This window comes from Blennius ocellaris (assembly GCF_963422515.1).
Source record: "Blennius ocellaris genome assembly, chromosome: 19".
Classification (NCBI taxonomy): domain Eukaryota; kingdom Metazoa; phylum Chordata; class Actinopteri; order Blenniiformes; family Blenniidae; genus Blennius; species Blennius ocellaris.
The window spans coordinates 1,424,073-1,450,899 of NC_137668.1; the positions used below are offsets into that span (position 1 = coordinate 1,424,073).

The 26,827-nt window shown below is 46.8% G+C and overlaps 1 protein-coding gene across 1 annotated transcript in view; it reads left to right on the forward strand.

Annotated features, from left to right (window-relative positions):
* Window positions 1–1,185: 1,185 nt before the first annotated feature.
* The window catches only part of LOC308143981 (succinyl-CoA:glutarate CoA-transferase-like), a gene marked incomplete at its 5' end in the record, with an annotated part of 103,029 nt that continues 77,387 nt past the window's right edge, over window positions 1,186–26,827 (forward strand). Inside the window, 4 exons of the mRNA XM_080514953.1 lie at window positions 1,186–1,254; window positions 15,136–15,207; window positions 15,950–16,047; window positions 20,851–20,953. Coding sequence (XP_080371079.1) covers window positions 1,186–1,254; window positions 15,136–15,207; window positions 15,950–16,047; window positions 20,851–20,953 — 342 coding nt within the window. The remainder of the gene's footprint in view (window positions 1,255–15,135; window positions 15,208–15,949; window positions 16,048–20,850; window positions 20,954–26,827) is intronic.

Below are 26,827 nucleotides of genomic sequence, written 5' to 3' on the forward strand. Positions count from 1 at the left end.
GTGGCACAAAGTCGGGGGAGGGGCCAGACTTAAAAGATCTTCTACAAACCGCCGACGTCTCTTATCAAAGATGCTTTACATGTTTTTACTCTGTTGAACTCACGCCGCAGTCCTTTCTGGAGGATGATGATGTCTGCTGGGATCCCTGCTGGTGACACGTTAAATGAATGAACAGGAGAAAACAGACATTCTAGTGGACAGACGACCAAGTTATATTGTCATCATGGTGACTGTCAAAATAAAAGTACCATGTCCCAGGAGAATATGGACTGGAGTCATGACACTCTGGAAGAAAGTTTGTTCTTATTGTCTCTACTGAGCATGTGCAGACAAATTGTTTACTATGGCCGTAGTGCACATTTCCCGATTTCCACGGAGTCGAAGTGTTTTCAAAAAGTAGCATTTTTTAAAAGCTGCATTTTCCTTTGTTCCAATGGAGATGAAGTCTTTTTTTGAAGTCACATTTTCAAAAAGTTGCCTTTTCCACTGATCCCATGGGTCCAAAGCATTTTCCAAAAGTTTTCCCTTGCTTCCATGGAATTGAAGCAATTCAAAAAGTAGCATTTTCAAAAGGTTGTGCTTTCAAAGAGTTACAGTTTCCAGTTCCCACAGAATTGAAGCGCTTTCAAGAAGTGGCTCTGGTGGCTCCAAACACTGTTGTGTAAATAAACTCCCAAAATTGATCACAAGGTTTCCGTTTTCACTCTGAGACGTTATTTCTAGAACCTGAGATTTGTGCTTTTGAACTCAGTTCCTCCATTTGAAAAGAATCCTGATAGAAACTCGGCTTTGCTCTCAGAGTTGATCATTCAGTTGCCTTTGCTTTCTTCGAATCCATCAGAGTCTCCCAGTTTAAACAGTTGTGATTTCGCTCTATTGCTGTTTGGAGTCATGGTATGTCAGGAATATTTCCCGCCAGCAGTCTGGATCGTAGATGGAGTGCCATGCTTGATCTGTCTGTTTCGTATTAGCGTCTCCGAGTCGGACCGACGCATTGCCCAACTATTTTGTCGGTTCATGACTCACATGTGTGCATTAAACTCACACACACACATAAACTGTCAGCTCCTCCCGATGTTTCTTCTTCTTCCGCCCAGCGAGAACGTGGCGATGGCGGCGGCTCGACTCTTGTGGTTGCCGCCTCTCCTCTCAGATCTAATCCTCGTGTGAACCTCTTTTCCCACAATGCCGCGGCTGCCCTCCGCCCCCGGGCGTCCGGAGATGAAAGCCGGCTTCAGCCCGCGGATCACGACAGTGAAAACAACAGAATCATCGCTGTTGCGGTCGGCAGCTTTTGGAGGAAGATATTAAAGCTGAACAAGTCATCCGTCTCCGACGCCGCTCTTTTTTCCCCCCTGCTTCAAGTTCACTCACATTGGATTTCTGAGACGGGTCAATTCACGATTACTTCCCCGCCCAAAAAGACAAAAAAAAACGGATACATCCACCGTGTCAAAGAAGAGACACGAGAGGAAAAGTTGAACCTGCAGAGAAGAAGGAGGAATAAAGTCCTTTGAGCTCGGCGGAGGAAGACCAAGGACACGGTGTGCTTCCAGAGTGCAACGCTTCAACGTGTCCAAACACAAAATAAAGCAGTTTTTATTGCCAACACCGCCACCGCTTCCTAGCTTGAGTACTCAGATGCTGTGATCAACTGACCGCACGAATGAAAACAGGACGACGCTCAGACTTCAAAGGCTCAGAGAAGCTGATGGTTTTTGTTGGCCTGAAAACTATATTCAGTGGGGGGGGTATCTCGTTTTTCAACTCTCCAACTAGAAAAGCTCCAAAACGTCCAAGATAAGTGGAAACAAATTGCTGTGCCGTGCCGGCTGCACGTTGCTCTGTGACATGTCAGTCTGCTGCGTCGCTTCAGCGCTCCACACAAACCTTCATTAAACGGCTTTTACCCAGAGGAGAAACATCTTTCATCCTCAATTAATTCAGTTCTTCTGACTTGGGCTTTAGGAACCTTTCACATTCACAATTATCACACCTTCATTTGGTTCACATTCACTTTAAGCCCCGTTTCCACCGCACAAAAAGTACCGGCCTAGACCGGTCTAAACCGCTCTGGTTCACGTGTCACCACAGGAATGCGGTCTAAACCGCTCCAGACCGCTCCAAAGGCGACCGCTTTTCCGCTCCCCTTCCGTTGGGGTACCAGGACCATGGAACGGGTCTGAGGTTGAGCTGCTGTCTGCTGATTGGTCAGTGATTTACGACACGCCCTCAATATGTTAATGTGCTGGCTGGATGAATCCTCTGCTGTCAGTGTGGTCAGCTGTGCTCTGGTTGTTTTTATTTTCATTTTCTTTTCTTTGCTGCTCAACTTTAGTGTTTGTTGTGAAAGAGCGACTTGAGGCAGGGGGAGACCGGGGGGAGGGACTTTGCATCGTGTTGGAGTTTTCTGTTAGCAGCATAGCGCTCGCCGTGGCGCTGATGTGCGTCCGGGACACCGGAGTCTGGAGCTTTCGTCTCCGGCGCTGACCGCGCTCCGGCAGCTCCGCTTTCCAGAGGCGGTCAGCGTTCTGTTCAGCCGCGGTCAGTGGCGCTTTATCGCGGGGACGGACCGCGGAAGCCATGAAAAGGAGCTCGGAGCTCGGCGCCTCCGTGTTCCGGCGCTGAGCTGCCGGACCGCGATCAGCGCCGGAGTGGAGAACCTCCTGCGTTTGAGCAGAAAGCTCAGACTCCCGTGTCTGTGCCTCAGCCAACCGGGGGGAACGCTCTGGCCACTTGCCCCGCCCCCCAGCGCTCGAGTGCGGGGCACGTCGCTCCAAGTCGCCGGCAAGTGGCCGAGCGTTCGCTCTCTCAAAACAAACACGGAAGTTGCGCTGCAGCTCTCCGCTGCAAAAAATGACTGCTGCAAAAAGTAACTTTTTTTTTTCCCGCTGCAAAAAATAACAGCGCAAAGTGGAGAATTTAAACAACAACAGAGGATTCATAAGATCTACATCTGACGACGTTCTTTTCTGTTATAATGTCACATTTCTGCGGAGCTCATAAGCCCCGCCCACTTTTCACGCTCCTCTCTGCAGTGGGGACGTGACCCAAAATTTCGGTCGGGGTCTCTATTCCGTACCGCTCGGTACCGCTCCGCTCCGTCCCGGCACTTGTGTGCGGTGGAGACGGGGCTTTAGAGACCAAACCACCTGGAAAATGTCCTGCAGTTACACCAGCTGCTGGTTTGGGGGCGCTGTCGCCTGAAACAAACACTGAGCAGAGTGGAAGTGGAAGTCCCTCCTGGCTAATGGGTAGCCACAAACAGCCATGATATAGGGTACGTCCGGAATGTCCCTCCTTTCTCCTTATCTATGGACTTACACTGAACCCCGTGGATGACATCATGGGGTTAAGGAAACGTACTAGGAGGCTTCCTAAAGGAGTTAAGGAAAGGTGGTCATGTTAGTGTTGCAGTTGGACCGCATATTCACTTAGTGATGTCATAATAATGCGACGGCGGTACAAGTTAGTGACGTCTGCCGTGGTGGGGAAAGAACTACAAGTTTCTAAAAATGAACTATAAAAAGCACATTTGAGTCTTAGATGATTTAAAGTTGTTAAATGCAGATTTTTGCTTTGGTAAATTACATGATCTGCTCCTTTTTCCGACATCGTCATTTTCCGTAAATGCTCTGATGAGTGGGTCTCTTTAAATGTTGTCGCTGCAAGGAATTGTGGGGCAGCATGAGCTCGCCTCCTTTGCGAAAGTGTGCATCAATGCTATCCTAAGATGAAGGAGGCGCTAAAGGAAGCATCCGTGTTTCCTAGGCTGAAGGAGGCTCTAAAGGAAGCATCGGTGTTTCCTAGGCTAAAGGAGGCTCTAAAGGAAGCATCCGTGTTTCCTAGGCTGAAGGAGGCTCTAAAGGAAGCATCGGTGTTTCCTAGGCTAAAGGAGGCTCTAAAGGAAGCATCAAGCCTCCTTTGCTTTGCTTCTTGAGAATTCAGACAGTCCTTATCATGGCCGCTACACAAAACACTTCCAGGGTTCAGTACAAGTCCAGAGATGAGGAGTGAGGAGGGACATTCCGGACGTACCCCTCGTCTTCAGACCAGATATCAATGAGAATCTTCCTCACTTCTTCTTCCTCACTGCTTCTTCATCACTTCTTCTTCCTCACTGCTTCTTCATCACTTCTTCTTCCTCACTTCTTCCTCACTACTTCTTCCTCACTACTTCTTCCTCACTTCTTCTTCCTCACTTCTTCTTCCTCACTTCTTCTTCCTCGCTTCTTCTTCCTCACTACTTCATCCTCACTATTTCTTCCTCACTCCTTCTTCATCACTTCTACTTCCTCACTTCTTCTTCCTCACTTCTTCTTCCTCGCTTCTTCTTCCTCACTTCTTCTTCCTCACTTCTTCTTCCTCGCTTCTTCTTCCTCACTTCTTCTTCCTCACTACTTCATCCTCACTATTTCTTCCTCACTCCTTCTTCATCACTTGTACTTCCTCACTACTTCTTCCTCACTTCTTCTTCATCACTTCTTCTTCCTCACTTATTCCTCACTACTTCTTCATCACTTCTACTTCCTCACTACTTCATCCTCACTATTTCTTCCTCACTCCTTCTTCATCACTTCTACTTCCTCACTTCTTCTTCCTCACTTCTTCTTCCTCGCTTCTTCTTCCTCACTTCTTCTTCCTCACTTCTTCTTCCTCACTTCTTCTTCCTCGCTTCTTCTTCCTCACTTCTTCTTCCTCGCTTCTTCTTCCTCACTTCTTCTTCCTCGCTTCTTCATCCTCACTACTTCATCCTCACTATTTCTTCCTCACTCCTTCTTCCTCACTTCTACTTCCTCACTACTTCTTCCTCACTTCTTCTTCCTCACTTCTTCTTCCTCACTATTTCTTCCTCACTCCTTCTTCCTCACTTCTACTTCCTCACTACTTCTTCCTCACTCCTTCTTCCTCACTTCTACTTCCTCACTACTTCTTCCTCACTTCTTCTTCCTCACTTCTTCTTCCTCACTATTTCTTCCTCACTCCTTCTTCCTCACTTCTACTTCCTCACTACTTCTTCCTCACTCCTTCTTCCTCACTTCTACTTCCTCACTACTTCTTCCTCACTTCTTCTTCCTCACTTCTTCTTCCTCGCTTCTTCTTCCTCACTACTTCATCCTCACTATTTCTTCCTCACTCCTTCTTCATCACTTGTACTTCCTCACTTCTTCTTCCTCACTACTTCATCCTCACTACTTCATCCTCACTATTTCTTCCTCACTCCTTCTTCATCACTTGTACTTCCTCACTACTTCTTCCTCATTTCTTCTTCCTCACTACTTCTTCCTCACTTCTTCTTCCTCACTTCTTCTTCCTCGCTTCTTCTTCCTCACTACTTCATCCTCACTATTTCTTCCTCACTCCTTCTTCATCACTTGTACTTCCTCACTTTTACTTCCTCACTACTTCTTCCTCACTTCTTCTTCCTCACTACTCCTCCACTGCATGCAAGATATTTCCCAGCTTTTTCTTTCTGCATCTGCTTCTTCTGATTAGCTTTGTTTGTTTACTACCCAGAATGCATTGCGCTCCACATGACATCCTCTCACTCCGCCCGCTAGAACGCTCATTTGTGAAAAAACCAAGACCCACGTTTTCAAGTGGACCAGAGATCACTTGTTAACTGGTTCAGACTTTGTGGGCGTGTTCCTGAAAATGGTCACATTCTGTTCATGTGGAAAGGACAGAAAATGCAACTTATTGAAAACCCTCCAATTCCAACTCTGTGGAAACAGAAGACACAGCTTCTTGAAAATGCTTGGACTTGGTCTCCGACTCCGTGGAAATGTGGAAAAATGAAACTTTTTGACAATGGCTCCCAAGGTGGAACTTCAAAAAAACCCAAAAAAAAACCCCTTCAACTCCATCTCAGTGGAAACGAGAAAGAATGCAAACGCTCTGACTCTGCCTCCATCTCCCTAGTGGATGAGGGGGAAAATGCAAGTTTTAAAATGGCTCCCAAGGTGGAACTTTTCAAAAGCACTGGTTCTGTCTTGGTGGAAACGGAAGAAAACCCAACTTATCAAAAATGATTTGTCTCTGTTTCGATGGAAACAGGGGCAAAACATACGTTTTTGAAAACGCCTCCAAAGGTGGAACTTTTTGAAAATGCTCCAACTGTGGAAAAGCTAATACTGCACCTGCGCACCATGGCGGTAGTAACTAGTTTTTCTGCACGTGCTCAGTTGCTGGATAGTGTATTGTTCTCTGCTCAGATGTGTGTGTGGTTTCATTACAAAAACAAACAACAGCACTACCTCATGGCCTGACATGGGAACTACATCATTTTCAGCATTTCTGAAATGACTTTCAAAACCTTACCATAAATGTAAATGTGAAACGAAAATGTAAAAACAGCATGTTTGAACTTGAAATGTAAATTAAACGTGACCCGAATCAGCCGTTTAGTTTCTCCTTCTTTGCATTTTCCTTCAATCTTTACTCTTCTTTGGTGAAGAAAACAATACATTCAAACTGGAGTGTCAACGTGTGGAGATCTAGACTCAATAAACTAAAATATGATATGAACGTCTTACAAAAACAAACTGAATTTGCACCGTTGCAAACAAATCCAAAGCTTCATCATATATTATATCGGATGTAACTCAGAGGGTTTAAACGGATTCAGACTACTATTATTCCTTCTGCTTGTGATAAGAACAATAAACTGAAAGACTTGAATGAAGCCTTTAAAACACCTCGTCAACATTTCTATACATTTCAGGAACTGCCAGAGGAAAATAATACATCTCTTCTACTAACATTCATTCCTCCTTTGAGTGAGTAAGAAGCACATATTGTAGGGAATATAGTCGAAGTAAAAAAAGGAATTGCTTTATGTGAAGCAAACCTCCAGAGATCTATGACTTTCCAGCCCACTTTTATTAAAATATATTAGTTGAAGCTTTGGCCCCGAGACGTCTCACTGTTTATCAGGACGCTGTTCACAAAGGCAAAGCTACCGGCAATCATGTTATAACATGAATTCAACGCAGTGGAAACTACCGACCAGCCTCATTACTTAATGCGGATGAAGGAAGAGCCTCTGAAGTGCTGGCAGGCCGACTGGAGAAAATACTCCCCGCTCTCATGCAGGCTGGATTCGTTAAAAACAGATGCTCGGCAGATAATTCACCCCGATTACTGCACATGATGTGGAAAAGCTGGAAAATTTGAGACCCGGTAGTTGCCTTCTCTTTAGAGGCAGAGATGGACATTTGCCTGAGTAGAATTTACGCATCGATGCAGTAATTCATGTAAATGAGGTCCGACCAGGTATTGATTACCGTGATGAACCCACTGTTCAGACGTCTGGCATTTCTACTGAAAATATCCTTTTTTTTTTTATTAATCTGATGTAAAATTCCTATTCTGTGAGACAGTGAGTTTTGGGGTTCATTATCTGTCGGCCACAATCGTCTCAATTTCAAAAAATAAAGCCTTGAAATATTTATTCTGTGTGTAATGAATCTATATGATATTTGGGTGTGACTCTCAAGTTTTTTTTCATGATATTGTAATTTATTGAATTGTAACTATCTACCAGTTCTACACACTTGGTCCTTTGTTTATGCAATAGTCTTAACTCGTATATGCAGATCTTCTGAATATATTTTTTGCTTCTAAAGTTTACTACCTCAGTCGAGTGGCGACCCGGATGAGTCAGGAGCTCAACGGAGTGACCCGTCACCAATGTACCGCCCCGATATGGCCCTTGTGCCAACGCCATCTCCTCTGAGGGCGAGTATCATGACAACCTCATAGCACTATTAAATTACCAAGGAGTCCCTTCTGATGAAAAGTTCTATGCAACATTTTGAGTACTCAAACGATTTGGGTTTTATCAGCCATTGCAGTTGGATTCCCGAATCCCGCCGCCTCCCTGCTCTCAGTTGATTACATGAGGAAATTCCACAAAAGCTGGAACACCAGCCCTGATCCATAGTTACTAATCCATTAAACTCTTGTTTACTGGAGCAGGAGCTCTTCATTACTCCTGTAATTCATTCTTCCTTACATTAACATGAACAACGTCCTGCATCCACAGTCTCTGAAGTCAGAACTTCTAGTGTTTGAGAAACCAGTCACGCAACAGTCAGCCATAAGATAATGAATGTCCACAGGAGCCATGATGAGGACATCAGAGTTCTTCTCTTTCCTTGTTAGAGATTGACTTTTGTCACATGCCTTCAAAGATTACGTGAGGAGATGAAAAATGGAGGAGTATGAAGAATCAGCCAGTTGGACTGGGTCAAACCATCCTCCAAACTTTTCTGGACTGTTCCCCGTGTGCAGTATCTATCAAAATCTATATCGAGCTCATTGACCATCCCATTGAGGCAAATTTCATGACTTTAAGGAACATCTTGGTCTCAGACAGCACAGCACACCTTCAGAGGCAGGTGGTAATGATCTTATGGCCCATCGTGTGTATATATCGTTATCATCTGTGAAATCAGAGCAACAAAGCAATGTATTAATTCAATGATGAAGGATCAAAAGGTGGCCGGGATTAAAAGCTCCAGTCAAGCAGACACAGATTTGTGAACCTGCTCCAAAAATGTGTTCTAATGTTTAAAAATGTGCTTTAATCCATAAGGAGCTTTACTGACACACTACAGTTCAAAGTCTGGAAGTGAAACAACACATCAGTGTGCGATTGATGGCACGGCGGCCGGCAGGACTACATGTCAGAGGAGGTGAAACGGGAGGAGCTCACAAATGATTCATAAAAGGACAGACAGATACGGCGTTCGCCTCAGGTCTCTTTGGGTTAAGAAGCCTTGTAATCTTTTCATCATTTCATTTCAGCTACAGCTTGTATTATTTCCCCACAGATGCTAAACACATGCCGGTAATTCCATCGTGCGCTCCTCATTGAGAAAATAAAGCGGTTTATTTTCCGCTAATGGGCGAACTGCCTTCAGTCTGTGTGAGGATGGCTTTTATTACCTGGACAAGAAGGACAATGAACACAAGGTCTCTTTTGTTGGTAGTTGGTTAAAAAAAACTCCAACAGGATAATTAAAAGAATAATATTGAGACCTTATAGCAAACCTTTGTTTTGGTCACTGTGTGTAGGGCAGGGCCGTGTTGCAACAGCTATAGAAAAATGTGTTTTGGCATTTCACACCAAATGCACAAGATAGGTTCATTAAAATTGGCTTTATGTTGAGATCGTTGTCGTTTTTTGTAGTAATTATTTGATTTTATGATAATATTGTGGTGTGCGCCTGAGAGGGAGGTTCTCCCAAGCAGAATGGAGTGGGTGTGTCGGTCACGTGGTGTGGTGTTGATAGTGGGAGGTGTTTATAAGGGGAAGTGCGGTGACACTGGGGGTTGGTTATCTGACAGGTGAACTGTCAGACGGTTGGAGAAAATAAAGGAAAAAGCGACTCGACTCCTTCGTCCGTCTCCTCATTCTCCGCCTCCACATTGGTGACCCTGACATACGAACATGTCGACCGAAGCCAGCAGCAGTACGATCCCCGGCGGCGCGGCGGCCAGTGCCCCCGTGGTGTACGCCGCAGCGGTAAAATTACCGGAGTTTTGGCCACATCATCCGGAACCGTGGTTCCAGCACATCGAGGCGCAGTTCCACCTCCGAGGAGTCACGGCCGACGACACCAAGTATTACCACGTCATGGCAGCTCTGGACTCTTCCACCACCCGCCGAGTGATGGGGCTGCTTCGGGACCCGCCGGCGCAAGGAAAGTACGCCGCCCTCAAGGCTCTGCTCCTGCGGCTGTTCCAGATTCCCGACGCCGAGCGAGCCGAGCGTCTCCTGTCTCTCAACGGCTTGGGAGACAGTAAACCAACGGAGCTGATGGAGAACATGTTGACGCTGCGGGGATCGGGGGACGCGGAGTTCCTGTTTATCCACCTGTTTCTGCGTCAACTCCCAGCTCCGGTCCGCACGGCACTGGCGAGTTCTCCACTCGTGCACACAAAGGACTATCGGGGGCTGGCGGAAGAGGCAGACAAGCTCCTGCTCGCATCACGGCAGTACGGAGTGCATGCAGTCCTGCCGGAGCCACCGGAACACCGGCCGGAGGAGGAAGCGCAGTTTGCGGTCGGGACGATTACGGATCGGCGCAGGAATGACAACCAGCTGTGTTTTTTTCACCGGCGGTTCGGGAGCAGAGCCAAGCGCTGCACGCCGCCCTGCTCCTTCTCTGTGCAGGGAAACGCCAGACCCGGCGCTCGTTAGCAGCCATGAGCGCCGGGGACATCGGAACGCTGCTCTTCATTAAAGACTCTGTATCCGGGAGGCGCTTCCTCGTGGATACCGGCGCCCAGCGGAGCATCATTCCCGCCTCCTTCACCGACGTCGAGAGCGGCGGTAAAGGGCCGCCTCTGGATGCTGCTAACGGGACTTCCATCCGCACATTTGGCACCAGGTTCGTGAATGTGTGTTTTAATGGCCGTCAGTTCGGATGGGATTTTGTGATGGCTGCTGTGTCCGTGCCCATCCTGGGAGCAGATTTTTTGTGTGCGCATGGACTCTTAGTGGACATGGTGAATCGCCGCCTAGTGGACGCCGTCTCATTCTCCTTCTCCTGCACTTTGGGGAAAGGAGAGGTGGTGTCCCTTGCTAATATCTTGGCTTCGGGGGATATGTACCAGCGGCTCCTGGCAGAGTTTCCTGAACTGACTGTCCCCACGTTTTCAGCAGCCGTAGTCAAACACGGAGTGGAACATTATATCCCCACGGCTGGGCCGCCGGTGTTTGCTCGCCCCCGCCGACTGGATGCGGCAAAGCTGGCGATTGCTAAGGAGGAGTTTGTCACTATGGAGAGACTGGGTATCGTGCGGCACTCTGACAGCCCGTGGGCATCCCCCTTGCATATGGTCCCAAAATCTGATGGGAGTTGGAGGCCTTGTGGGGATTTTCGACGCCTTAATACAGTCACGGCCTCGGACTACGCAGTGGGCGCAGTATGTGAACAATGGGTGGCTGGAGCCTGGCAGCCTCTGGCGTTTTTCAGCAAACAACTGCGCGACAACGAGAGGAAGTACAGCACGTTGGACATAGAACTTTTGGCTCTTTTCCTCGCTGTCTGCCATTTTAGGTTCCTGTTGGAAGGTCGGCGGTTTACTGCCTTTGTGTACCACAAGCCCCTCACCTTCGCCATGTCCAAGACCTCGGAGCCATGGTCTGGGCGGCAGCAGCGCCACCTTTCTGCCATTTCCGAGTTCACCACAGACATTCAGCACGTGGCTGGAAAAAGCAATGCTGTGGCTGACTGCCTCTCCCGGGCACACGTGGACTCTGTGCACCTTGGGGTGGACTACACTGCCATGGCCAGCGCCCAGCAGGCAGACTGGACTCTGTGCACCTTGGGGTGGACTACACTGCCATGGCCAGCGACCAGCAGGCAGACTCTGACATCCAGGCCTTCAGGACAGCCACCACAGGTCTACAACTGCAGGATTTGCTGTTCCACGACGATGGTGCCACACTCCTCTGCGATGTGTCTACAGGTCAGCCCCGCCCCATGGTACCTGCTGGCTGGAGACGGCAGGTTTTTGATGCTGTTCATGCCCTATCGCATCCAGGCGTGAGAGCATCGGTGAAGCTAGTGGGGGCAAAGTTTGTCTGGCCGGGCCTCAAGAAGGACGTCAGGAGCTGGGCAGCCTCCTGTGTGGCGTGTCAGCGGGCCAAGGTACAGCGTCACACCAAAGCCCCCCTAGAACCGTTCCTGGTCCCGGAACGGAGGTTTGACCATGTGCATCTGGACTTGGTGGGTCCGCTGCCTCCCTCCCAAGGCTTCACTCACCTCCTCACCATGGTGGACAGGACCACCAGGTGGCCAGAGGTGGTCCCGCTGGCTTCAACAACGTCGGCAGAGGTGGCTCGCGCTTTTATAGCCACCTGGGTGGCACGGTTCGGCACGCCATTGGACGTCACTTCGGACAGAGGCTCCCAGTTCACCTCCGAGCTGTGGACAGAGGTGGCTAAAAGCCTGGGAGTGCAGCTGCACCGGACGACGGCATTCAACCCACAGGCCAATGGACTGTGTGAGCGTTTCCATCGCACAATGAAGGCCGCGCTCCGAGCCACTCTCACAGACAGCAACTGGGCTGACCGACTGCCATGGGTCATGTTGGGCCTGCGTTCGGCTCCGAAGGAAGATCTCCAGTCATCGTCTGCGGAGCGGGTGTTGGGGCAGCCACTACGGGTCCCCGGGGAGTTCCTGCCACAGCCATCGGAACCCTGGGGGGTCACAGCAGGACGACCAAGGTTCAACGGCGCAGTCCACACCTTCGACCCGGTCCCAGTTCATCACTGCCTTCCCCGGTCATACGTCCCAAAAACCCTGATGACAGCCAAATATGTCTTTATCAGACATGACGCTCACCGTTCCCCACTTCAGCCGCCATACGACGGCCCCTTTCATGTCCTGGAGGCAGGGACAAATAACTTTGTGGTGGACATGGGGGGTAAACGGGTCCGGGTTTCACTGGACCGCCTGAAGCCGGCCCACACCATGCCGGAGCAGCCGGTGGAGGTGGCACAGCCCCCAAGACGTGGGCGCCCCCCCAAGTCGTCAGCTGCCACAGCGCCTGCACCTGCAGTAACCCCGGTGCCAGTACCTGCACCTCCTCCTGCACCTCCTCCTGTGGTGGTGCAGCGCAGCCGATATGGTCGGCTGTGCAGACCACCCAAGTGGGACTAAAGAAAAAAAAAAAAAAAAAAATGTTTTTTGTAGTAGTACCATTCTGATTGTTCGGGGGGGGGCCTGTGTGGTGTGCACCTGAGGGAGAGGTTCTCCCAACCAGAATGGAGTGGGTGTGTCGGTCACGTGGTGTGGTGTTGATAGTGGGAGGTGTTTATAAGGGGAAGTGCGGTGACACTGGGGGTTGGTTATCTGACAGGTGAACTGTCAGACGGTTGGAGAAAATAAAGGAAAAGCAACTCGACTCCTTCGTCCGTCTCCTCTTTCTCCGCCTCCACAATATATACATTTTCTCTTTAAAAAAACAACTTTCAAATTAAAGGTTATTATGGCACTATTTTAACGGTTGGTCTCAATCGAGATGAAACTGGCCCCTTGAATGTGTTTGAGATTTCACCAGAAAATCAAACGTACTTGCCAAATCAGAGCAATGCTTCACAAAGCCACAAGGAGTCAAAGTAGGCATTTGTTTACAGTATCTATTGTCCGTCCGTCCGTTTGTCTATACTGGTCGCATTGTAGTCTGGAACTAGTCTGGAGCCAACCTGAAGTTTGTTCAAAACTCGTCTCAGACCTGCCGAAGTTTACTCTACTTCATCTATTGTGCCTGAAACCAGTCCAGAACTTGACCAGACAAGTCTAAATGTGATCTAAAGATAAGCCTAAACCAGTCTACAACTAGTGCAGGTAGGAAACAACTCAAAAGGATTGAACTAGTCGAGGGTCTTTTATGTTAGAAGATGTTTCACCAACAAGTGGCTTCATCAGTTTATGCTTTTTGTGGAATAAACTGTGGAACGAGTTTAAATGTGGTCCAAAACCAACCCAAAACTATTTTCACAGTTACACCAGCTGCTGGTTGGGGGGCGCTGTTGCCCAAAACAAACGCTGACCAGAGAGGAAGTGAAGAAGAAACACGGCTCACTGATTGGTCCAGACTGAAACCGTAAATCCCGCCCATTTAGCCCGTGGTGGCTAGGATAGTTAGCTCGTGGCTAATGGGTAGCCACAATCAACCGCGATACATAGTCTTCAGACCAGATATCAATGAGTCTTACTCTCTACTTCTTCCTCACTAATTCGTCCTCACTACTCCACATCTGCCCGCAAGACATGTTCTAACTGTTTCTATCTGCGTAGACTTCTTCTGATTTGCGCAGTTAGCATTGTCGGTTTTCTTCCCAGAATGCATTGCTCTCGACGTCACACCCTGTCACCCCGCCCACGAGAAAGTCCACTTCCATGAGAAACTAGATCAGCGTTTTCAAAGGGACCAGAGGCCGCTTATTTCATCAGTCTAACAGGGATCAAACAGGGAAATGTGAACGTGCCCTGGTGCAGCCTGAACCTGGTCTACAATCAGTCTGGCTGTTGTTAATATGAGTCCAAAATCCTTTCAGTCTAATGTTTGCAGCTCAGCTTTTGCTCTTCTGAGAGACACATCTTTTGCTGCTGGATGGTTTACAGTGTTCAGGTCATTTCTATCTCTGGATAAACTGTAGAGAAAACCAGAACCAGAAAGAGACAACTGTGGAGCATCCGAGCATTTGATGTCTGAGAAAAGTTGGTCTGTGGTCGCATTGGAGGTGCTTCACAACCAGCAGGGGGCAGGAGCCCCAATCCCCTGACCGAGGGGGCACTCTTCTGGGTGAACGTCCCAGCGTAGTCCCGGTGTGGACTGGTCTCCCCTCACCTCCCTCGAGGCCACGGATGAAAGCCAGGCGGCGGTCGTGGCGAAGCGCCCAGAGCGGTGTGACGGTAGGGTTAGCGGTCTGAGGATAGCCGCCGCTGCAGCGGGATGTGGGAGAGTGCGCCGTTGATGTATGACAGCAGTGTCTTGTCCTGCTTTCATGTGGCGGGGAGTTTTTATTACTGGCAATTGTAAGTGAGGAGGAGGAGAGGAAGAAAGTAAAGACAGGGAGGAGGAGGAGGAGGAGGAGGAGGAATCTGCACCAGCTGGCCTTTGAAACAGGTTTCCTCCGGCAAACTTCAGGTTATTAAACTTATTTTAAAAACTAATCTAAGACTCCGAGCCTCCATCACCTCACCCCCGATGCACCGAAACTCCTCTTTAATTAGAGTAAATTTCATATCTACCTGCTGGGAGGGATCAGCTTCATGAAAATAAACGTTAACCTTCCAGGCCGACGACGTAACGTCTGACCTGTGAGATCCCAGCGAAAACCAAACGGACGCCGCCAAAGTCTGAAAGCAGTGGAAATTGCAGCACAATGTTCCAGAACACATCAGTGTACAAATATTTAGACCTTCATTCTTAAAACCAGACGCGGGACTAACAGGTTTCACTCAAACTATTTCACCTCTGGTCGTTGTTCTGTCGCCTTTAAGCATCAAAAAACATACTTTCAAGGCTTCCCAGTTATTTTAGTTTTAAGTTCATTTCACGACTTCTAATAACATCCTGAGTTTAAATGGATGTTTGTTTGTGTTTCAGGGCTTCAGAACCAAAGACGGACACATCGTTGTTGGAGCAGGCAACAACAAGCAGTTTGTTAAAGTGTGTGAGGTCAGTCCCAGGCAACTTTGCTCTGGACTCCCCCGATAAACACTGTTTATTGTTTGTTTCTGTTTTTGTTTTCATTGTGGGATTTTTGTATTTTATATTCATGTGTTTGTTGCATTTTATTAAAATGTGTTTGTTTTGTTATGTTATGGGGTTTTGTGTTTGTTGTTGTTGTTTTATGTGTCTAGTTTGTTTCAGGCTTCACTTCACGTCAATTTTTGTTTTTTTAGTTTAGTTTTTTTTTTATGTAATTGTGTTTGTTTTTATGTTGTTTATTGTGCCTATGACCTTTTTTTGCTTGTTTGTTTGTCTGTTGGCTTGGTACATATTTGTGTTGTATTTTTGAGGTTGTGCCTTTGTCATGAAATGCATGTTTTAGATTCATGTTTCTGTGTTTTTTTGTTATTTCTTTCTTGGTTTGTTTGTTTGGTGTGTCTACGTCTTTGATTTTATTTTGCTTTGATTACGTCTTTTGTATTTGGTACCAGTGTACTCTTTTTGTGTCTGTTTTATATAGCTTTATATTTCAATATGTTTGTTGCGTGTATGCTTGAGGTATGTTTGTTTATTATATCTTAAAATATATAATAGCATGCCTGTTGTGTTTGTTGTATCCTGATATAAACAATACGTTTGTATCTTGATATGAATAACATCATGTTGTTTTTTTCTTTCCTGATAAACAACGTGCTTGTTGTGTTTGTTTGTTCTATTTGGATATAAACAATGTTTGTTGTGTTTCCAGGTTATGGACTTAGTGGAGCTCGCACAGCAGCCAGAGTACAAAACCAACCAGCTGAGAGTGGAGAACCGCAAACAGCTGCTGCACACACTCTCACAAAGGTACCGACACACAGCTCGGCGGCACTACGGCAGTTGGTTGCAGGGATTTGAACCGGCAAACATGTTGTCACCTGCTTTATTCAGCAAAGATTTCAAACAAACTCATCTTGGTTGATGTACATGTTTTAGCACAGCTGGATAAATAAACTTGCGTCGTGCATAAAGTAAACACGAGGCTGCAGCTGGGGGGGGGGGGGGTTTGGTATTAATGGACCTGCTGATTGATTTCAGTAGAAGTTGCCACTATTCTGATAATTACAATCAGTTGCTGAAAGGAGAAGGACGAGCTGCAAACACAAGCTACAAGCATTTGTAATGTGAGCCTGAGGGCCACGTCAAGATGATCGTCAACTACTGTTGGAATCCCTGAGCTAATTTGAAAGGTCGAGTAAATGTTTTTCCACACTTGCAGAACACAGTTTCACTTCAGTCCCATTTCCTCCACAACATTTACATAACAAAGGTTCTCTGACTCTGACGCCGTCTCCATAGAAACAAGGGAAATGCAACTTTTTGAAAATGGTCTGACTCACTCAAAACGGGGGGAAAACTTATCTGAAACATTGCTACTGTGCATTCGCACCAGGGGCCTCATTTATAAACGCTGCGTACGCACAAAAGAATGCGTACGCCACTCTCTACGCAAACCGTGGGATTTATAAAAAGAGAACTTGACGGGAAAATGTGCGGTCCTCCACGCCAACTCTGACCCAGGGTCACCCTAACCCTAACCCAACTCTGACCCTGGGTCACCCTAACCCTAACCCAACTCTGACCCTGGGTCACCCTAACCCTAACCCAACTCTGACCCTGGGTCACCCTAACCCTAACCCAACTCTGACCCTGGGTCACCCTAACCCTAACCCAACTCTGACCCAGGGTCACCCTAACCCTAACCCAACTCTGACCCTGGGTCACCCTAACCCTAACCCAACTCTGACCCTGGGTCACCCTAACCCTAACCCAACTCTGACCCAGGGTCACCCTAACCCTAACCCAACTCTGACCCAGGGTCACCCTAACCCTAACCCAACTCTGACCCTGGGTCACCCTAACCCTAACCCAACTCTGACCCAGGGTCACCCTAACCCTAACCCAACTCTGACCCAGGGTCACCCTAACCCTAACCCAACTCTGACCCTGGGTCACCCTAACCCTAACCCAACTCTGACCCTGGGTCACCCTAACCCTAACCCAACTCTGACCCTGGGTCACCCTAACCCTAACCCAACTCTGACCCTGGGTCACCCTAACCCTAACCCAACTCTGACCCTGGGTCACCCTAACCCTAACCCAACTCTGACCCTGGGTCACCCTAACCCTAACCCAACTCTGACCCTGGGTCACCCTAACCCTAACCCAACTCTGACCCTGGGTCACCCTAACCCTAACCCAACTCTGACCCTGGGTCACCCTAACCCTAACCCAACTCTGACCCTGGGTCACCCTAACCCTAACCCAACTCTGACCCTGGGTCACCCTAACCCTAACCCAACTCTGACCCTGGGTCACCCTAACCCTAACCCAACTCTGACCCTGGGTCACCCTAACCCTAACCCAACTCTGACCCTGGGTCACCCTAACCCTAACCCAACTCTGACCCAGGCGTACCACAGAACTGGGGGAAGGAGAAACTGCGCCACTGATGGCAGAAGACAGAAACGGGAGAAACTGTGTGAAACCGATCGTGTAAAATAAATAGTTATATGACCTCATATATGGACAGTTTATTTGCAAGAAGTGGATTGTAAACAATAACATTTCTACAATGAATAAACAAACATACTCCCTGGAGTGCACACGGGAAACATATGATTAAGACAATAGTAAGACAACAGTATTATGTTTACACTGATATGAATGCAGTGTAATATCATATAGCCCATATAGCAGTGTTGGGCGCAGACTGGAGGCTGTACGTGATGGGTGGCTTCTAGGTACGGAGAATTCATGTGAAGTCCTGAGACTTGCAATGTTGTAGTAGTGTTTAACCCGTTCACGACCTTGCAGGCGACAGTGGAGAACCCTAACCCTCAAGCGGTGGCTGCTCACCCCTTTTCCTCACCCACAAGGCGCAGAGGAGAGGACCTAGAATCTATAGTATTGTGGAGCGCACCATCGGGCTCCTGAAGGGCAGGCGGCGGTGTCCCCAGGGCCGCCCCTGGCCAAGTGGGGGCCCTAAGCAGGATTTTATTTTGGGGCCCCCCTTCCAATAACATAATAATACTAATAATACTAATAATACTACTACTACTACTAATAATAATAATAATAATGATAATAATAATAATAAATTTAATTACTAACGAATCAAATGAACAGCCTCTATCAACAGTGGAACAAGAACTTTATAGATCAACAGTGGATCTCTCTCTCTCTCTCTCTCTCTCTCTCTCTCTCTCTCTCTCTCTCTCTCTCTCTCTCTCTCTCTCTCTCTCTCTCTCTCTCTCTCTCTCTCTCCGGCCTCGGATGACTTGGTGGCGGTGTTCTACGCGCCTCTCGGCAAAATGCAGCGCATCCTTTGTGCATTTGCAGAGAATGATGATACTTTATTGATCCCGAGGGAAATTCAATTCACTTGCGCAAAATGGGGCCCCCATGGATCGCGGGGCCCGACGCACAGCGCGTGTTCTGCGTGTAGGGAGGGGCGGGCCTGGGTGTCCCCCTCCACCTCCGTCACCACTCCACTCAGGAGGGATTCCCCGATGACCCCCGCCAGTGTTTCCTCCAGTGGGGTGAGCTCCGGAGGGCCCGTTCCCCCGCCCGGGGCACAGACGCTCTGCCTGTGTGACGCCAGGCACTTTTTTGTGTCTACTTTGATGTCGGACCACTTTTTTTCCACCTCAGCCACACTCCGACCTTCTGAGGCCACAGCATTGACACCATCCGCCACATGCTGCCACTCTACAGCCTTTTTGGCGTTGGTGACCCCAACACTGACCCTAACCCTAACCCAACACTGACCCTAACCCTAACCCAACACTGACCCTAACCCTAACCCAACACTGACCCTAACCCTAACCCAACACTGACCCTAACCCTAACCCAACACTGACCCTAACCCTAACCCTAACCCAACACTGACCCTAACCCTAACCCAACACTGTGTCCACCAAATAATATCGCCTTCCTCTTCTCCACCTCCCCGACCAGAACTTCCACCTCACACTGGGTCAAATTGTGTTTCTTGGCTTTTCTTTCTGCTTTCGGCATGCTGTCAGTCGTGAATCAATATTCATGAGAGGCGTTTCTCTGAATATTTATAGGCCAATATGGGCGTGGTATGACCCGCACACAGGTGCGCCACATTTAGAGTGGATTGTGATTTATAAAGGGAAATCGGCGTAGGACGTGCGTGCGCACTGTTTTATAAATCAGGATATTTTTGTGCGTACGCACTTTCTGTGTTTCGTGCGTACGCCAATTTTGACGTCAATCCTACGCACAGTTTTATAAATGAGGCCCCAGAAGAGGTGTCGACATAATTCTTGTATGAACACAAACATAATCTGAGGTAGGAACCAGGCTGAGGTAGGAAACTTAAGATGTACCTCAAAGCGCAAAACATTTAAACATTATCGCTTTTCAGTTTTTAGTGAATCGATTGTTTCCTGACTTGTTTTACCAAAGAAAAGCTCTCGGACTTGGGTCATAAAAGAGCAGCTTTCAGCACATTATTGGCTCGCCGTCGCCGTGTCTTTTGATGTTTTAGTTGCTCCACATACCTTGGAAGGTTTGCCGGGTGCTTGAGTTCAATGTGCCGTCTCAGGTTGATGTTGACGACGTTGATGTACGGAGTTGCTTCTTGAAACCCGGCAGGCAAAGTTTACACAAAAAGGAAGATGTTTCCACCTGGATTATCACTGACCTTTTCATAAAATTCTTTTAAGTAATCATACGAAGATGAATTATTAATCGTGGAGGCAGAGTCTGAGGTAGCGCTATTGATTTCCATTTGTTTTTGCCCCGACGCATCGCATTTTGATGATGCACCGACATGTTAAGGCCCGTTTATGGTGCACTTTTAGCTGGGTTTTCTGCTGGAAGGCTCTGGAAATCTGGCAACCCTCTTAAACAAGATTAAACTGTGAGAGCGCCGTTCACAAACGCCAGAAGAAGCGCCACTCACAGGAACGTTCATCAGGCAGAAATACAGTACATTCCGTTCACGTTCACCCAAAATATGAACCAGTTCATGAACGAGCGTTCATTGAAGTTGTTCAGGCACAACACTGATGCTCAGTACCTGGACAATCACAACAACGTTTCCTCCACAGTGTCATGGCTCTCAGTCCATATTCTCCTGGTAGTTGGTACTTTTATTTTGACAGTCACCGTAATAACAATTCAACTTGGTCATCCGTCCACTAGAATGTCTGTGTATAAACAATGTTAATATCTACAATGTTTTGTTCTCTGCCAGCACTAACGTGTGGCCAAACATACTAACCTCATTTTTTTTCAGTGCTTCTGTCATTTCTGTGGAAACAGACTTTGATTTCAAAACATTGCAGTCTAAGCGTGAATGTTTTCTCATGCAAAAAAGTGAAAATGATGTATTTTTTCTTGAAAACTTGTCATGTCAATCAATCAATCAATCAATCAATCAATCAATCAAACTTTATTTCTATAGCCCTTTACAATCACGTAGTGGTATCCAGAGTGCTTTACAACAAAGCTATATATATATATAAAAAAAAAACGGGGTGTCAACGGGGCTTCGTTCTGTGTGTGAGGTGAGTTCAGACAATCTTATTATGTTCATGTGATTGGTCCTTTTTGTCCTGTTCTGTGCGTTTTCAGGTTCCTGCAGGAGACGACAGCTGATTGGCTGACGAGGTTCGAGGGCTCAGGAGTTCCGGTCGGACCAATCAACAGCATCCAACAGGTGTTCAGTGACCCACAGGTAAGTTTCCTCGCTGAGGGTTTTCTTCTGCAGTCTGTCATTGTTCCCTGTTGGCTTGTTGGCATTGACCTCTGGCCTTCATGTGTTCATTTGCCAGTTGTAGGATTGGAAGTTTTCTGCCTCAGGCTTGTTTTGCACAGAATTCCACTTCATGAGTTCCTTATTTCAAATGAAAAGTCAACACGTCTCTGGAAAATGCATGTGCGTGCTGTTTAAACCACTGTTACTATCAGGTGAAGGTTTGTATTATTTTATTGATAGATTGACTTTCTGACTGATGGACTAGTTGATTGATTGACTGATTGGTCAGTCGGTTGGTTGATTGGTCAATCAGTTGGTTGATTGGCAAGTCAATTAGTTGATTGACCGATTGGGCTGTCTGATGGTCAATTGACTGATCAGTTGGTTGGCTGATCAGTTGGTCTTCTATTTGAACAATTTGTTTTGCCAATTACAGTAGTCGGTTGGTCAAGCAGTAGGTTTATCTAAGGATTGGTAAGGTGATTAGTTGGTTGGTTGGTTAACCCTCTGGGACCGATTGACGCTCTGGAGCGTCATCATCACGTGACCGTTTGAAAAGGCAGTAGCGTCACAGCACAGCGTCATCTGGTCCAGTGTTTCAATCCGTGTCGAAAGTGCAGATATAAAACTACAAGCTCGTTTTTAAAGGAGATATGAGGAAAACTGTGTCCGTGTTTTTCCGCGACATTTTAGTGCGTCAGGTGCAGAAGACCGGTCAGGAGTGAAAGTGAAAGTAACTGAGCAGCAAAAAAAACAACACTTGTAATGTGCCAGTATACCTTTCACTCATTGGTTGAGAAGAAGAGCCCATGTCCAATCAAAAGTTTCCATAGTGGGAGGTGTCATTTTGTTTAGTTCACCTGTGAAAAAGTAAACAGAGATGGAAACAGCGAGAGTGAGGTGAGATTTATATCAGAGAAAAAGCGATTATTATCATGATTTGACCATGGAGCTAGTGTGTAGTGAGTGTGTAGTGCGTGTGTAGTGAGTGTGTAGTGAGTGTGTAGTGAGTGTATAGTGAGTGTGTAGTGAGTGTGTAGTTAGTGTGTAGTTAGTGTGTAGTTAGTGTGTAGTGAGTGTGTAGTGAGTGTGTAGTGAGTGTGTAGTGAGTGTGTAGTTAGTGTGTAGTTAGTGTGTAGTGAGTGAGATTAGACTGTTTTTTAGTTTCAAGTGAACTCTTTTTTTTTTTTTCTATCAAAACAATGACGCGCCTTATGAACGTCAATCAGGCGCTCCGACTTTTTTTTTTTTTTTTGAAGGAGCAGAGCATCGAGTCTGACACTGAGTTTGAGAGTGATTCTGATGACAATATTGAACACCTCAGCTTATTTTTGTTAGAGAGGAGACAGGTGTCCCCCTGACCAGGACAGCTGTCCCCCACCCCTGTCCCCATCATTCCAGCTCCACCACAACAGCCAAAGGCTAAAATGTAAAAATTGCCTGCAGGAACACAAGAAAAGTAAAAACACTTCATGGAAATGCCATGTGTGATGTGTCCCTCTGTGTTGTGTTGGACACAATCTGTTTTTTTGAGTGGCACAAATAATTTGTCTTCACCTGACATTATATGTGTGACCTTTTGTAAATGGTTTTATAAAAACGCCTGAGGCAGTGCTTCTATTTCACTGTAAATATCTGTATATAATTGTTTTTTCAGTCCTGTTTTGATACATTTTAGTTAATTATAGTTTAGATTTACTTTACAAGTAAACAAAATGATTCGTTAACCATGTCTGTGAATTTTATAGTCAATAAATCTATGTTTTTACCAGCCGAATTTGTAATTTTATGGTGTTTTTAGATCCACTGTTTTAATACAGTATGCCAAAGTGATGAAAATACTTCAGAAATGGATTTATGAGGTTGTCCTGAACAAAATGACACCAAAAAAGGCAAGGTTTAAGAATTTTATATCTGAGATATAAAGGAAAAATCAATTGTAGTGAAAAATGGCACAAAATGCTTTAGGCCCCAGAGGGTTAATGGGCTGACTGGTCAGTTGGTTGGCTGATCAACTGGTCATCCGGTCGACCAGTTTGTATTTTAGATTGTTCAGTTGGTCAGTTTCTCGATTGGTTGGTTGGTTGATTTACATTTTTTTCTCAATGGAGTGCTTCAACAAACGCGTTCGATTTCTAAGACATAACAAATGGTAATCACTTACAATCCAAAATGTAAACATTTAGGACATGAGTTAGCAGATGTCTGAGTCCGACTTCAATGAGAGTCTCTTGCTGTAATGGCAAATGCTTGGTCAGTTTTCATAACAAAATTGAGATAATTAAGTGGGGGACGATTGAGAGTATAGTATAAAAAGCATGGTTTTAGTTGCGTGCATGTGTGTGTGTGTGAGTGTGTGTGTGTGTGTGCGTGCGTGGTTGTGTGTGTCAGTGCTGCTCATCAAACTGTCCCTCCATATGGCTTGAAAGCACATTAGTCACTGCTCGCAGATTACACAACTCAGCATGTTACAATAACACACTGCTGCAGGCCTGCTGACTGAGTGTGTGTGAAACGCAAATGGAGCGAATCCACGAGGCTGTTTTTGTAGCTGAGGCACTGCAAAGTGATCCGTGCTCTTCCAGGTGGAGTTTGCATGTTGTCCCTGTGGGGTCTTTATTGGGTACTTCTACTTGCAAAGGTTAACTGGTGTCTGGAGGTCTTTCTGTGACGCTAGATTAAATGAAACATGTAAAGAAGTGTGTTTTCAGGCTGCCTGAGTCATGACACTGAGCATGTGCAAAACAACTATTTAATATAGGTGGTGCACAGCAGCAGTGTTTCAGAAAACTCCCGTTTGCACCCATTTCTATAGAGACAGACGCATTTCCTAAAAGTTCTATCTTGGCAGCCGTTTTCAAGTAATTGAGTTTTCAGAGACTCCACCATTGTTGTGTCAACAGACTCCTTTCTTCACTTGAAAACGTGGAATCGAAGCTTTAGTTCGCTGCAAATTCACTGGAAGTCGCTGTGTTTTTAGTCCAGGACCTCACACAAGACCAAACATAGCCCCCCTACTGGACAGAGAAATGTGCCAGTATAGTGTAGTGATAGTAATACTGGCATATCTTTATACTGGAAATGTAGGGTTTGACGTTGTACTGGTTCGTACTGAACCAGCTCGTATGTTGCCCCTGAACTGAAATGACTTTAAAACCCACAGTTGCTTTCCTACCAGATATCTGATTGAATCCTACATTTTGATTGTTGATGACGTGACTCTGCTTGGTCCTCCTGTGTGTGTGTGTGTGTCTGTCTGTCTGTCTGTCTGTCTGTCTGTCTGTCTGTCTGTCTGTCTGTCTGTCTGTCTGTCTGTCTGTCTGTCTGTCTGTCTGTCTGTCTGTCTGTCGACAACAGCTCCCATCACCACCTGGCACAGCAACCGTCATATAAAAGCTATGACTCAGTGTGTGCGTGTGTGTGTGTGTGTGTTTCTCAGACTGACCCATCTGCCTCCATAAGCTGCAATGACTTGTTTTCAATACACACACACACACACGGGGGGGGGGGGGGGGGGGGGGGGGTGTCTAGGTTGGGGGTTAATTAAATTATATAAAATGGGTAAATACTCATTAGTCTGTCTTGCGTTGTAACTTTTCAATACATCGGCGATCTCTGTCATTGCGGTAAATGTCAGATAGCTTGGGTCACCAGCCAGTCAACGCCGGCATGCTTGAGAAGGAAATAAGTTATCCGAAAGTTTTTGGTCTTACTTCTACACTCCTCAAAAAAAGTTAGGAAACGTTTGTCTTTTGGGTGAAATTTATGAAAAAGGTTAAGAGTTGATGATTCGGTGATGAATTATTCATCAAAGTAGAGCATTTAAATGGAAGCGTGGATTAAACCACAGGGAGGGTAAACCAAAACAAACAATCAGTGTTAGAGTCTCAACGCGTCACGAGACTTTGAGCATCAATTCCAGCTTGACAACGACGTTTAATGTTGTTCACAAGAGGACTTGTCGTCTGCTGAGGCATCAGCCATTCAGGTTCTGGGGTGCAGAGTCACGAGCCTCTACGCGGCCTCTCAGCTGATCCTGAAGGTTTTCTATGAGTTTCAGGTCTGGATTAAGTGCAGGTCTCTACATTGGAGTCTCAGAGGACCAGAGGAGACAGGTCCTTCCAGGCTGTTGCTCCCGAGCTTTGGAACGATCTCCCGCTCTCTCTGCGTTCTCTGGAGTCTGTTGATTCCTTCAAGGGTCAACTAAAGACCTATTTATTTCTTCAGGCTTTCGCTTAGTTCTTTAAGGGATGTTATGTCTATCAATGTGTTGTCTTGGCCTTTTAAATCTGTATTTGCATTTTATTCCTGTTTATGTTTTTACTGAAACTGTGAAGCGCTTTGTGACCTTGGTCTGAGAAAGGCGCTGTATAAATAAAGTTTACTTACTTACTTACTTACTTACTCTGATGACGCTTCCTCCATTCGCTGGAGCTTTGTCGTCCATAAAGGTGATCTGAGACCTGTGTTGTTCATGCAGACCCACAATGACTGGATTAATGGTGGTATTCAGGTAGTCTAGCTTGTCACGGTACCATTCCCAAAGTGTAGAGCAGTTCTGTACTGACTCGACACTCCTGCCCACACAGTAGCACCTCCACCAGCAGAAACTCGTGTCGCTGGTGCGTCGCGCTCTCCTCGGTGTCTCCAGCGTTATCGGTAGCCATCATTTCTGCTCATTTTGACTGGAATTGATCAGAGAGCAGCACTGCGGCCCACTGGTCCCGCCTCCACCTAAATGCTCCCTGGTCCATGAAGATGACAAGACCTCCACCTGGTGGTGTGTTCGGGTACCTTGCAAGTAGTCTGGAAACGATTTCCAATGTTCTGATGTGACACTTGGAGCCTCTAAACTCCTTAAATGTTCCCGAGTTGATTGGATTCATCTTCCAGTTCCAGAAGTTGTCATCAGTGTGGGATGTGGACAAAGGTCAATGTCCACTTTTCTTTCTCAGACTCTTCCAGTGTCTCTGTGAGGGCGTTTCCACCAAAAAGAACCAGGGTTCAGGGCCGGCGCTATTGCCAGTTCTTAAATGCACACCGCCAAAAGAACGGTGTGGTTTTTCCATTGTCAAGGGAGCAGAGAGAGAGCCACGCCATTGCGTCGGTCCAAAGTGCCGTATGTCACTGCAGACGTAGCCTCAAGCACTTCTGTGGAAAACCTCTGAGAGGCAGCAATGTGCCGAAAGTCATCTAAACTGCCGGAAAAAGATGAGGAATACGAAAAATTGTAAATGGAATTCCCTTATATCGCGCCTTTCAGCTGCCTTTTACATCGTGAATCACAAACACCCATGGAGGCCGCAGCCATGCAAGGCGCTGTCACTCCAATAGGAGCAGTTTGGGGTTCTGTGGAGACAGGTGGAGACGGGAATTGAACCAGCAACTTTCCGATTGGGAGATGACCGCTCTATGAACCGAACCATGCCGTCCCAGAAGAAGCATGCGTCGCCTGCTGAACTTGTCATTTTGTCACTCCATTGTTGTTTTTTCATGTTCATCTTGCTTTGGCGACGTTCGCTGTAGATTTCAAAATACCGATGACAATGCTGAAGACGCTGTCTGACGCTTATCTGACGCTTCAATGTGCCGGCACTGTAGATCAGTTGTTCGGTGTGTTCTTGGTCTCGTGATCGGATGAGACTGTTTGAATACCAGTTGTAATTGAAGCAGGACATTTACTGGTCCATTCGTGGATCAAACAGCTGTTGTGAATTTTGCCTTGTCAGAGAACAGCAGGGCATTGGAAGGTTTAGAGAAGGTCACACTAAGTCCACCTGGAAAGGTCATTTTAGGTCCGACATCACAAAGAGCGTGCCGAGGGAAAGATGGAGAGGCCACGGCTAAGAATCC